Source organism: Gossypium hirsutum, chromosome D05 (assembly GCF_007990345.1).
Source record: "Gossypium hirsutum isolate 1008001.06 chromosome D05, Gossypium_hirsutum_v2.1, whole genome shotgun sequence".
Classification (NCBI taxonomy): Eukaryota; Viridiplantae; Streptophyta; class Magnoliopsida; order Malvales; family Malvaceae; genus Gossypium; species Gossypium hirsutum.
Genome location: NC_053441.1, coordinates 30,462,529 through 30,474,656, shown reverse-complemented (window position 1 = coordinate 30,474,656; position 12,128 = coordinate 30,462,529). Strand labels below are relative to the sequence as shown.

At 36.1% G+C, this 12,128-nt stretch overlaps 1 protein-coding gene across 1 annotated transcript; it reads left to right on the top strand.

Annotated features, from left to right (window-relative positions):
• Window positions 1–7,190: 7,190 nt before the first annotated feature.
• LOC107903021 (uncharacterized) lies at window positions 7,191–9,593 on the top strand. The gene is made up of 2 exons (XM_016829092.2): window positions 7,191–7,794; window positions 9,160–9,593. The coding sequence occupies exons 1-2, from the start codon at window positions 7,443–7,445 to the stop codon at window positions 9,225–9,227; spliced, it is 420 nt and encodes a 139-aa protein (XP_016684581.2). The 5' UTR covers window positions 7,191–7,442; the 3' UTR covers window positions 9,228–9,593.
• The last annotated feature ends 2,535 nt before the right edge of the window (window positions 9,594–12,128 follow it).

Genomic DNA, 12,128 nt, shown 5'->3' with positions numbered 1-12,128 from the left:
ACAAAAAATAAGTTTATTTTAAGGATGGTTTGAGGGTAAGTTTGAGGGTTTTGATAGCTCTACAGAGGGTGTGAGAGTTCGCCATTCTGGTGGACAATGTGAAGATCGCCGAAGAGGATAAGCGTGTGGAGCGCCAGAATAGGGGTCGTGAAAGAGGCAAGAATAAGAGGGATCCAGAGCCCTCTAATTCTACTCAGAGGGCTAAGAAATAAGCTAGACCTAATGAGCCTTCTAGAATGAGAGTTCCAGTTGCTCTTACTGAGGCTCAACCATGCAGTGACTGATAGGAGCCATCTAGGCGAGTGTTGTAGGAAATTAGGGGTATGTCTGCTTTGTGGATCGATGGATCATCAGATTAGAGAGTGCCCACAGTGTTCTGGTCAGATGCATGCTCCGAGTCTGGGTTTTGTTCAGCCTTAGAGGGCAGTACAACTTCCACCTAGGGGTCGTGGTCCGGCCACGGGTGGTAATGGTTTAGGTAGAGGATAAAGAGCACCGAGCAGATGTGCTAATCAGACTGAGGTGAGACAGCCTGCACTGGTTTTTGCTGCTCGACGCTAAGAGGATAAAGATGTCTCTGATGTGATTACGGGTATGTTCCTTATTTTTGATGTCCCTTATACTGCTTTGATAGATATATGGTCAACACATTCCTCTATAGCTAGTTTTTGTCTCTGGAAATTTTGGGATTCCTATTGAGAGTACTTCGAGTGAGATTTCTCTATTGAGTCTGCAGGGTCAGTCAGTTCAATTAAACAGACTGTATAAGAATATTCCGCTGGAAATACAAGGGGTTGTATTTTCGACAAATCTGATGGAGATACTATTTGGGGAATTTGATTTGATTATGGGAATGGATTGGCTGGTAGAGCACCGAGTTAGTTTGGATTACATAATTAAAAGGGTAGTTAGTTCTGAGAACCGAGGATGATATGGAAGTTGTTGTGATCGCCGAGCGTCAGGATTACTTGTCTAACATAATCTCTGCTCTAGTGGTCGAAAAACTGGTTTGGAAAGGGTGTGAAGCATATCTGGCCTTCGTAATTGTTTCAATTTTTAGGGACTCTTCTGTCGCCAACATCAGAATAGTAAGAGAATTTTTAGATGTATTTCCTGATGAGTTACTGAGTTTACCTCTGAATCAGAATGTTAAGTTTGACATTAAGCTTCTATCGGATGCAGCTCCGATGTCCATCATTCCATACTGAATGGCACCGAAAGAATTTACGGAGTTAAATGCTCAACTTTAAGAGCTTCTAGATCGTGAGCTCATCCGTCCTAGTATGCCTCCATCGAGGACACCATTTTGTTTGTAAAGAAAAAGGACAATACCCTGATGATGTGCATTGATTATCAACAGTTGAATAAGTTAATTGTGAATAATAAGTACCACTTTCGAGGATCAATGATCTGTTTGATCAGATTCGTGGGGCTTCAGTATTCTCAAAGATAGATATCTATTTCGGGTATCATCAGGTTTAGGGTTAAAAAGCTGATATATTTAAGAAAGCTTTTAGGACTCGTTATGGGCACTACGAGTTCCTAGTAATACCTTTTGGTTTGACGAATGCTCCGACTGTATTCATTAATTTGATAAACCAGATTTTTCAACCGTATTTGGACTAGTTTGTCGTAGTCTTTAACGACGATATCTGGTGTACTCTAAGACCTAGGATGAACATGATGAGCATATTAGAGTAGTGCTTCAGATACTGTGTGAAAAATAGCTCAACGCTAAGTTGAGCAAGTGTGAGCTTTGGTTGCGGGAAGTAATATTTTTGGGGCATGTGGTTTCTGCTGAGAAAATCTGAGTTGATCTTAGAAAGTTTGAGGCTGTACTTGATTAGAAACAGCCTAAGAATGTTTCTAAGATCCATAATTTTCTAGGTCTTGCGGGTTATTATCAGAGGTTTGTTGAGGGGTTTTCGTTGATTGTAGCTCCTCTGACTAAGCTTTTACGTAAGAATATTTCTTTTGTCTAGACTAATGCGTAATAATCGAGCTTTGAGAAGTTCAAGTCTGTTCTGACTTAGGCTCCTATTCTGATACAGCTTGAATCTAGTATAGAGTTTGTGGTTTATAACGATGCGTCGCGCATCTGTTTAGGATGTGTACTAGTGTAAGATGGTAAGGTTGTAGCTTATGCGTCTCGACCGCTTAAGTCACACGAGGAAAATTATTCGATGCGCGATCTCAAGTTGGCTGCTATAGTTTTTGTCTTAAAGATTTGGAGGTATTATTTGTATGGTGAGAGGTGTATCATCTACATTGATCGCAAAATTCTTAAGTACCTCCTTACTCAAAAGGAGTTGAACCTTATGCAGCGTAGATGGATTGAGCTGCTCAAGGATTATGACTGCATGATAGAGTATCATTTTGGTAAGGCCAATGTGGTGGCCGATGCTCTTAATCGTAGAGTAATGTCTGATTTGAGGGAAATGTTTGCTCGCCTAAGTCTGTTTGAAGATGAGAGTCAGTTAGCTGAGTTGCAAGTTAAGCCGATTTGGATTGGTTAGATTCAGGAAAAACAGTTGGGGGATGACTCTTTGGTTTTGCATTTTCGTCAGGTTGAGAGTGACACTGCGTATGATTTTGGGCTGAAGAATAATGATGGGGTTCTGTATTTTTAAAGACCGATTTGTGTACCGAACGATTCCGATCTTAGACAGTCAATTCTGAGGGAAACGCATGGTATCCCTTATGATATGCATCTCGGTAGAAATAAGATGTATTGGGATCTCTATGAACTATATTGGTGGTCGAGTTTGAAATGAGAGGTAACAGATTTCATTGCTCGTTGTTTGACATACCAGCAAGTTAACGCTGAGCACCAGTTGCCTTCGGGTTTGCTCCAACCCTTTAAGATTCCCTTTTGGAAATGATAACGTATGATTATGGACTTCGTTAATGGGGTTACCTTTAACACCTACTAAGAAAGATTCTTTTTGGGTCATCGTGAATCGATTGACCAAATCCACCCATTTCATTCCGGTTCAAACATATTACTCACTGTAGAAGTTGGCCAAACTCTACATATCTGAGATTGTGAGACTTCACGAGGTTCCGATTTCAATAATTTCTAATAGGGATTATCGCTTCACTTTTTGATTTTGACAAAAACTTCATGAAGTTTTAGGTTCGAGATTAGACTTCAATACTGTGTTTCATCCTCAGACCGATGGTCAGTCTGAGAGGGTGATTCACATACTGGAGGATATGCTTCAGAGTTGTGTGATTGATTTCCGAGGGAGCTGGGAGGATTTTCTACCTTTAGCTGAGTTCGCCTACAATAATAGTTTTCAGTTTAGCATTCAAATGACACCTTACGAGGCTCTGTATGGTCGTAAGTGTCGTACCCTGCTGTGTTGGACTGAGTTGGGTGAATGACGGGTTTTAGGACCTGAGTTGGTTTTTGAGAGTGATGACAAAGTTAGGTTAATTCGGGATCATCTTAAGGTGGCTTCTGATAGATATAAGTCTTATGCAGATTTGAAAAGGAGGGATATCGAGTACTCTGTGGGTGACTTTATCTTTTTTAAGGTATCACTATGGAAGAAAGTTCTACAGTTCAAACGTAATGGCTAGTTATGCCTTAGGCTCATTGGACCGTATCAGATTTTGAAGCGTGTGGGACCAGTCGCTTATCAGGTAGAGTTACCTCCAGAGTTAGACCGTATCCATGACGTATTCCACGTCTCTATGTTGAGACGGTATCGGTCTGATCCATCTCACATTGTTTCTGTTGAGGAGATCGAGTTTAGATCGGATTTGACATTTGAAGAGGAGTTGGTTCATATTTTGGGTCAAGATGTAAAAGTTCTAAGGAGGAACTCTATTCCGTTAGTTAAGGTTTTGTGGCAGAATCATGGCATTGAGGAAGCCACGTGGGAACTAGAGGACTCGATGCATTAACAGTATCCTCATCTGTTCGGATTAGGTAAATTTCGAGGTTAAAATTTCTTTTAGAGGGTAGAGTTGTAACGACCTAATTAATTTAACTTTGTTTTTATGGAATTTGTCATAATTGAGTTTCTGCTTCAGTGGTTAAGTGCTTTGGATGTGTGTTTGAGATCTTGGGTTCAAGTCCCATTGTTGGAAATTTTTGCTAATTTTGATCCTAGCCCATTCCCAAGCGATTCGGCTTATATTCTATTACTAGTCAAATCATATATGAATGAGTCTGCTGGTTTAAGTGGTAAGGTGTTAGCTTACCCTAAGGTCTCGTGTTTAAATCCCTGTGAGGGCGTGGATGATAATTTTTGCGTCGGTTGTCTGGTAGAGGTTCAGTGGAACTGAAACTCTGAGGTTGTTAAATGAGAATCTGACGTCGATTTTAGTGGGGGGAGTTAGGATTTTTGTTAATTCAGATTCATTTTATTTTCTTTTTAATTTTTATCTTTTCCCAAAAACCTCTCCACTTTCTGACTTTTTTTGTTGGTTTCGCACTATCAAATTTCCTTCTTTTTCTTCCTATTGATTTTTGTCATAATCTCCCTTTCAAATCACGGTGCTTCAGTTTTCCTATTCTTCGTACGGCTTGGTAAGTAGTGGTAGTAAGGTTTTGCTCGGGTTAGGGGAGAATTCTTTTAAAGCTGTTTTAAAACGATGTTGTCTTTTTCATTAGTATTGATTTTTGGGTTGTTGGCAGCAGTGAATCGTAAGGAACGGAGCTCTCCTATTGTGGAATCGTAGTATTAGAATCGTTCTGGAAGTTGGGTAAGTGCTAAATGCTTGGGTTTCGCTGTATTCAATTTTTTTTATTTCGGTTTAATTGAGGATTTAAAATTGATTTTGGGGCATGTATTGTCGATTTTTAGGTTCTGGTGGTCTCGGGATTACTTTCGCTTAAAAATAAATCAGGTGTGTAACAAAAACATGAGAAAATGGGGTTTGGCAAAAGCAAAAAAAAGTGGTCTGTCGACGCTACACCGGCGTGTGCGACACATCGCAGTATGGGTCACACGGGCTAGACCAATTTGGGCATATGGGCCTATACGGGCATGCCACACGGGCAAAGCCAATTTGGGGGTGTGGACCACACGGGCATGTGGGCCATGGGCCAGATCGTGTGGGCCACATGGGTAAGACCAATTTGGGGGTGTGGACCACACGGGCATGTGGGCCTAAAATTCTGAAATTTTCCCTAGGGTCACATACATCGTTCCGATTGAGTGTGAGCCTTCCGTAGGGTCGGTAAGGGCAAAACAAGTCATGCATGTGATCTGCTATTCTGATAGACTGTTTTGAGTTTAGGAAAACCGATATGTATGTTTGACTGTTTTGTATAAACATGTATGATATCTGTATACGAGAATGCGGGTCATGTTAACTCTGTTATATCTGTATATCTTTATTCTGTATTTGTATATGGAGTGGGATTTGTATATGTGGAGGAAGTGTTTTGTGAGGCAGCTTGGCTACAAACTACTCTGATTGGTATCGTAAAGACATTATGTGGTGTGTAGGGATGGGTGGGTGTCTTATACCCCACATGGTGTGTTGAGATGGTCGGAGATGGTGTGTAGAGGATGGGGGTAGGACTTTGCATATTTGTATGTTTTTGATAATCCGATCCTGATATGATCTGATTCTGTTAAGGACTTATGTCCGCTTCTGTTTTGATATACTGAGAAATCTAAGTTTATGTATGACTCTATTTAGTTACACACTGAGTTTATGAAAACTCACATATGTTTGTCTGTTCTGTTCAGGTAATCCTCAGACATAGGCGGGTCGGTGCGACGGAGTCTCAACGGTGACCACTAGTTCGTGAACTAGTTTAATTAACGATTTTATTTAAATTTTGGGTTATTTTGATAGTTTTGTAATTTATGGACTCTCTGTACTGTTGGTTTTAATTTCGGGATTTTGATATGGTCTAGATTATTATTCCGTGTGTTTTAACAAAACGATTTACGAAAATAAAGGTTTTTACGCAAACAGATATTTTACCAAAAACACAAGCTCAGATTTCAAATATAACGATTTCTAACTTCCGCTGCCAGATAAGTTTTATTGTAGGAGTAGATTATCAACGTTTTCCTTAATGAATATAATAGAATTAACGTGTTTTATAAAACATGGACTCTCTTTTAGTAACAAATTATTTGGGAATTTTCAACACGGTAAAATTGGTTACAAAACCCTTCTTCATAACATTTCCAGATTCGACCATAACATCTAAGCCGGGTTTGGGGTGTTACAATTATGATATTACAATGTACATTTTTATACTAATGGTACGTAACATTAAACTTTAAACGTGCAACTAACCTTATAGAAGATTATAATATACAATTAACATGGGTTAAGTAATTAAGTTATTTAAGGTTAGTATGGAATTATGAATTTGTTTGAAATTCTCATGTTTAAGTTGTGAAATTGTTATGTTTAATTTATTTGGATTGCTATTTAACTATTTTTGCTAATTTGCATTTATTTATTATTAATTATTAATAAACTTTATCTAAACTTAATTTTTTTATTTTTTATTTTTCTCGCAAATTCATATTCAGATTTTTACAGATTCAAACGTCCAACATATGATTGAAAATGTTAAATTCAATTTTTTTTTGCAGATTGTTATGGAACTTTTAATTGGTTCAGAATTCTTATGTTTAAATTATTAGGTATATTTAAATTGTTGTAAAATTATCGTGTTTAATTTATTTGGATTGTTATTTAACTATTTTAGTTAATTTTCTTTTTATTTATTGTTAATTATAAATAAACTTTACTTAAAATTAGTTTTTTTTTGTTTGATTTTATATTATTTCGTGAATTTGGATATCTAACATTTGATTGAAATGTTAAATTCAAAATTTTTTTACCAAATTCGGATATGTGACGGATAATAATATTTAATTCAGATTCAAGTTTGGATAATAATACTTGGACAATTTATAAATTTGGATTCGAATAATTCAAAAATGATAGATATAAGACGTATTGCTAAAAAATTATAATGATGTGTAAATAATGATATGAATAGATGAGTGACATTTATATGCACGTTACATTTCCTAACTTGTTTTTATTTCATCCACAAGTGAATAGATGATGAACAAATTTTGGAGGTTTACAGCAGTGAGTTTTTACAATTCCATATTTTATATATTTCTAAAAGTGAATCGGAAACTTAGAGTTGATAGGGATAAAGTGACCTTAGATTCCTTAACAGAGTGGGTATTGGTATTATAATATATTTGATATGATATGGAAAATGCTTTAAATGTAGGAAAGGAAGATACTTCCCCGCCAATTAGAGCTAATTTATACCTTGCCAATCTTGAGAAGCCTAAAACAGAGCATCCATCACACCTCCCCCTCCCCAGTATATTACTTCAATTGTCTTCTTAAACCCAAAAGTTTAAAAAAGAAAAAAAGAAAAAAACCTCCGAATGTTGTGCTGACATGATTGATGATCAGCCATTCCCAACCAAATGGCCCCAAAAACAAAGTTCTCAACACATCGGGAACGAGCAACCAATCCGCTAGTGTGGTGTGCTGCTATCATCTGCACCATCTTGACAGTAGCAGTCATCATCGCAGGCATTGCTACCTTCATAGGATACTTGGTTATACATCCCAGGGTGCCTTACGTCAGTGTCATGGATGCTCACCTAGACCATATCCAGATCGATTATGCGGGTATTCTGGAAATTCAGGTAACCATACTAATTCGAGCCCAGAATGGGAACGAAAAGGCACATGCAAGCTTCTCGGATTCAAGTTACAGCCTAAGCTTGAACGGGGAAGTGGTGGCGCAGCTGGTAGCACCACCCTTTGAAGTAGGTAAGAACAGTTCGGTTGATTTTAACTATGTAGTGCCATCTTCACCCATACCCTTAAGACCAGATCAAGCAGAGGATGTGGACACGGGGTTGAAGAAAGATTTGATTACATTCGATTTAAAAGGCAGTACCCGGGTGAGATGGAGAATAGGGCACCTGGCTTCAGTTAGGTTCTTGTGTCGTCTTGAGTGCCGGTTGCGTTTCCATCCTTTGAATGGAACTTACATTCCTTCACGCTGTAGTTCCAAGGCCAAATAATTTCCTCCTTTTTATTTATTTTTTGTTATATATACATACATATACGTATACATCTACATAGAATAATTAAGCCTTTCCATTTTCTTTTGTATGCTCTATTCTGTACATGCTCTGCTCAACCACTTCGTACCCAAGCTGCCTTTTGTTTTTCATCATCATCATCATTAGTATTATGTTGAGGATTCATTTATTGGTAGAGGCAACTAGGATTTCTTATACAATATTATATTTGTGTAAATTAGTGACAAGCATGGCAAAACTTATTGTAAATGTAGATAGTTTTATAATTATTTAAAAATCCACATTTCATATAATTAAAAGTAAAAGGAAAATTTTATTTCATTACGAGGGAATAACTTAAAGTATTTAATTAATAAATTGTACTTTAAATTATACCATTTTTCTCAACTTAACACTACGATTATAAAAAATTCATTTGCTAATTATATCATCCCACACCAATACTTATTTTTCTAATTTTATTTTTATATTTATATTAATTAAAAATAATTATATTAATATTAAAAATAAAAAACAATACTTCCCTGGAAAATTTTCATATATATGAATCCTGTTATTTCATGGCTCCTAAAAAGAAAACAACAACACCAAAATTTAACGGGCTAAATTAAGGATAAATACCAAAAACATAAAAAAAAAATTGAGGAAATGGTACGAAAAATTTTGATATTTAAGGAAATAGGTTGGTTTTAGAGAGAGAAAGTAAAAACGCATCCAACGTATTTTCTGATATAATATATCCTAATGGTCAAATTTCAAATCCCCCAATGACTATTTTATTTCCTATATAAACCTAATCATTTTCACCACTTTTCATTCAAATCCAATTCTCTCAAATCTCTTAAGATTTTAGTTCTAAATTTTTCATTAAATTTCTATCAAAATCTTGTTGTTATAATTTTTTATTTCATAATTTATTCATTTCAATTGACTTCTAATGGAAATTCCTCTCATTCATCTCGACGATAATCCCATCTCTAGCGTGCAATTGCAAATGATAAGGAAAAACTTGTAATTTTTTAATTTTAATTAAGTTCATTTTCAAGTTGTTAACATTACTAAATTTATTTTTTGTTGATATAATCAGGCAGAAGATTGAATTTTGGAGATGTACATACACAATCTATTTGTGAGGTTGTCTCCACAACACCTTGAGTGCCCTTCAAAGAGAATAACACGCCTGAACATTCATCTTGAGGTTAATCGGGGGTGTTCTAATGCTCAGTAAATCTTGAACTGTGGTACATTTAAGGTGGCTACTACAGCTTGTCGACTTGAAAGAAGTGGAGAATCAATTAGGGATCAGCTATTCTGGCCACGTTGTACTGAGAGATGTGTTAGGCAGTGTAGCTGTAAAAAAAATAAAATCGGTGATTGCATATTCCTTTTGCAGTCATGGGCATGGTATCGGCTACCAATTTTATGCCCTCGAGTCGACACCCCTTATACTTTATCACTTGTAACAAATGTAAAATTCATTTGATAATATAGTTACCATAATATTTTTTTTCATTTTTATATTTTTGAAATAACATTTTATTTGAATAGGTGGAACAATAACCTGAGTTATGTGGGACTAACGGACGAGCTCAAAGATATCCGGTTGCTGTTAGGTCAACAATCGGACGTCGATGTTAGTTTATGAAATTTTCAAATATATAACATTTATGTAATGATTTGAAATTTAATATTATGTAGAAAATAAAATTTATAATTTTGTACAATAGTTTGAATGGATGCCATACGCCGGTCCAAAATATGTGGGATGCAAAAGTGCCATTGATAGTTTACATGACGGCGGAGATGCACGAATTCAATCGAGTGATGTGCCAGTTTGGGTTTAGATAAATTATTCCACCGTCATCACAAGACATTGAAGTACTGCATAAGGTCAACTTGCGGGTGAGAATCGAAGAAGATTGACCTAAATTTCACGAGTGATATATCAACATTTAGAAGCATAGGTACGAAATACCAATTCTCGCACTAGAATTGACGACCTCTTCGGACTGCATGCCATGGTTTAGACACCATAGCAAGCCATATCTACTGTTGGAGGAGGCGAGGAATAGGCAACAATGTAAAAGGAGGCCATGACGACTGTACCAAAATCCTAGGTCGGGGGAACATGCTGAGACAGGTTCATCATCGGCTCTAACCCAACCAGAGGCATCGATGGTTGCACCAACGTTCGGTTAGTTTCCTTCATATTATCCTATTACTTTCACTATCCTCATTATTTTTATACAAGCACCGCACTATGCACCACCGTACCCTACATAAACACCTTCTGCAAGTATGTCTTTTGTACCACCTCCGTCCCAGGACAATATTACATGCCAATGCTGATGGCAACAACAATGTATCGGCAACCATAGGATACTAAAATTAGGTGTTAGATTCCTGAAATCTCATTTAGTATGTTTGCGAAACATGCTTCTTACAAGGGATTCTAAAGATGTTGGTTTTTCAATTTCTAGCAAAGTCTTCGATGTAGATCAAACACTTGACACCATCTTTCTCCACTAAAACGATTTGATCAGATGTGAAGCTGTTCATCTTTCAAAATGTTTTTTTTTATAGATTCAATTTCTCAAGAAGAAAAAACTTGAAAAATGATGGGGTCTTTTTTTAAATAAAGAAAGGGTAATTGTTAATAAATAGATATTAGTAAAAAAGGGCAGGTGTCAAAATATTGTAAATGGAACAGAAGAAGAGATATAATGAGGAGGGGGGGGGGTTCCAAGTCCATAAACATCAATATCAACAAATCGTCCTATATTTTAATAATTCAATTTTGTTTAGAATAGTTAGAGAAAACGTAGAATTCAATCAACCAGGAGACCCCAACTACTTTCACCACTTAAAACCAACATTATATCCCAAAAAGTTAATGATATACATATAAACTCATCAATTCATTCATCACGTACAGTGAAAAGATTTCCTCGATATATAATATACCTTGAAGAAAAAGAAACTTAAGCTACCATCATAGAGGTCCTTGCCTGCAGAAATGGAATTAATATTGCTTCTTGTGAAGATCATTGGGACAGTGGTGTTGGTTGGAATCAGTGTGATGTTCCTTCGCCTGTTGGATGCTCTTGTTTTGACTCCCAAAAGGATTCGTTCCCAGCTCCAAATTCAACCCATCACCCAAAGTACTACGCCCTCTTCCTTGGCCCCAAACAACACCCAATTCAAAGGGAAACAGGTGTGGTTAAGTCGCCATCTTTATTCCCATTTCGGATTTAGTCTTACGGTTTCGTCTACGTCTGTAATCACAATAAACACCAAATATTATTATTTATTAGTCTGATATCTGGTTCTGTTTTTGGGGTTAGGTTCAACGCATATGTTTTCACCGAGGGGAATACGGATTTTGCAGAGGAAGCATCCGGATATGGCCGAAAATGGGTACGTCGGAGAGGCTACGAGGATGATAATGTGGTTTCTCCATGGAGGTATGTCTGTAAATGTGAATATGGGTTTCCCAAGTTGGTCAATTTCAAGAAAGACGAGGAGGATGATCTCGTTCGTGCAAGTCTGTTCACTAGGTGGCTCACCTGTCTTTTTCTACCGGTTCATATTATTAAATTCCAAAATTAAGTTTCTACACAATATTTAGCTGTTTAGCGCAGTTTGGAATTTTAATTTTATTAACATTATTTTTTAAAAAGTTTATCTTGCTACGTAAATTTTCTCAACTAACCTATAGCATATGAAAGTTAAAAAGGTAATCATATTAGTGTGTTTTTGTTTTAATTACTAAATTACAAAAATTCTCAATTTCATTATTAATCATTTTAGATCAGTTTTGTGTGTTTTTATTTTAGTTATTAAATTATAAAAAATTAATTTCATTACTAACATCCTTCGTCATTTTTTCTAATTGGTATTATAATATTTTTACTTTTTAATATTTAAACATTATATTAATTTGATTCTAGTTCTATATAATTCAATAAAATTAACTCTCTATATTTATAAAATTTATTAATTTAATCCTCAAACGCATATAATTAAATAATTATTATATATTATAAAAAGTATAAA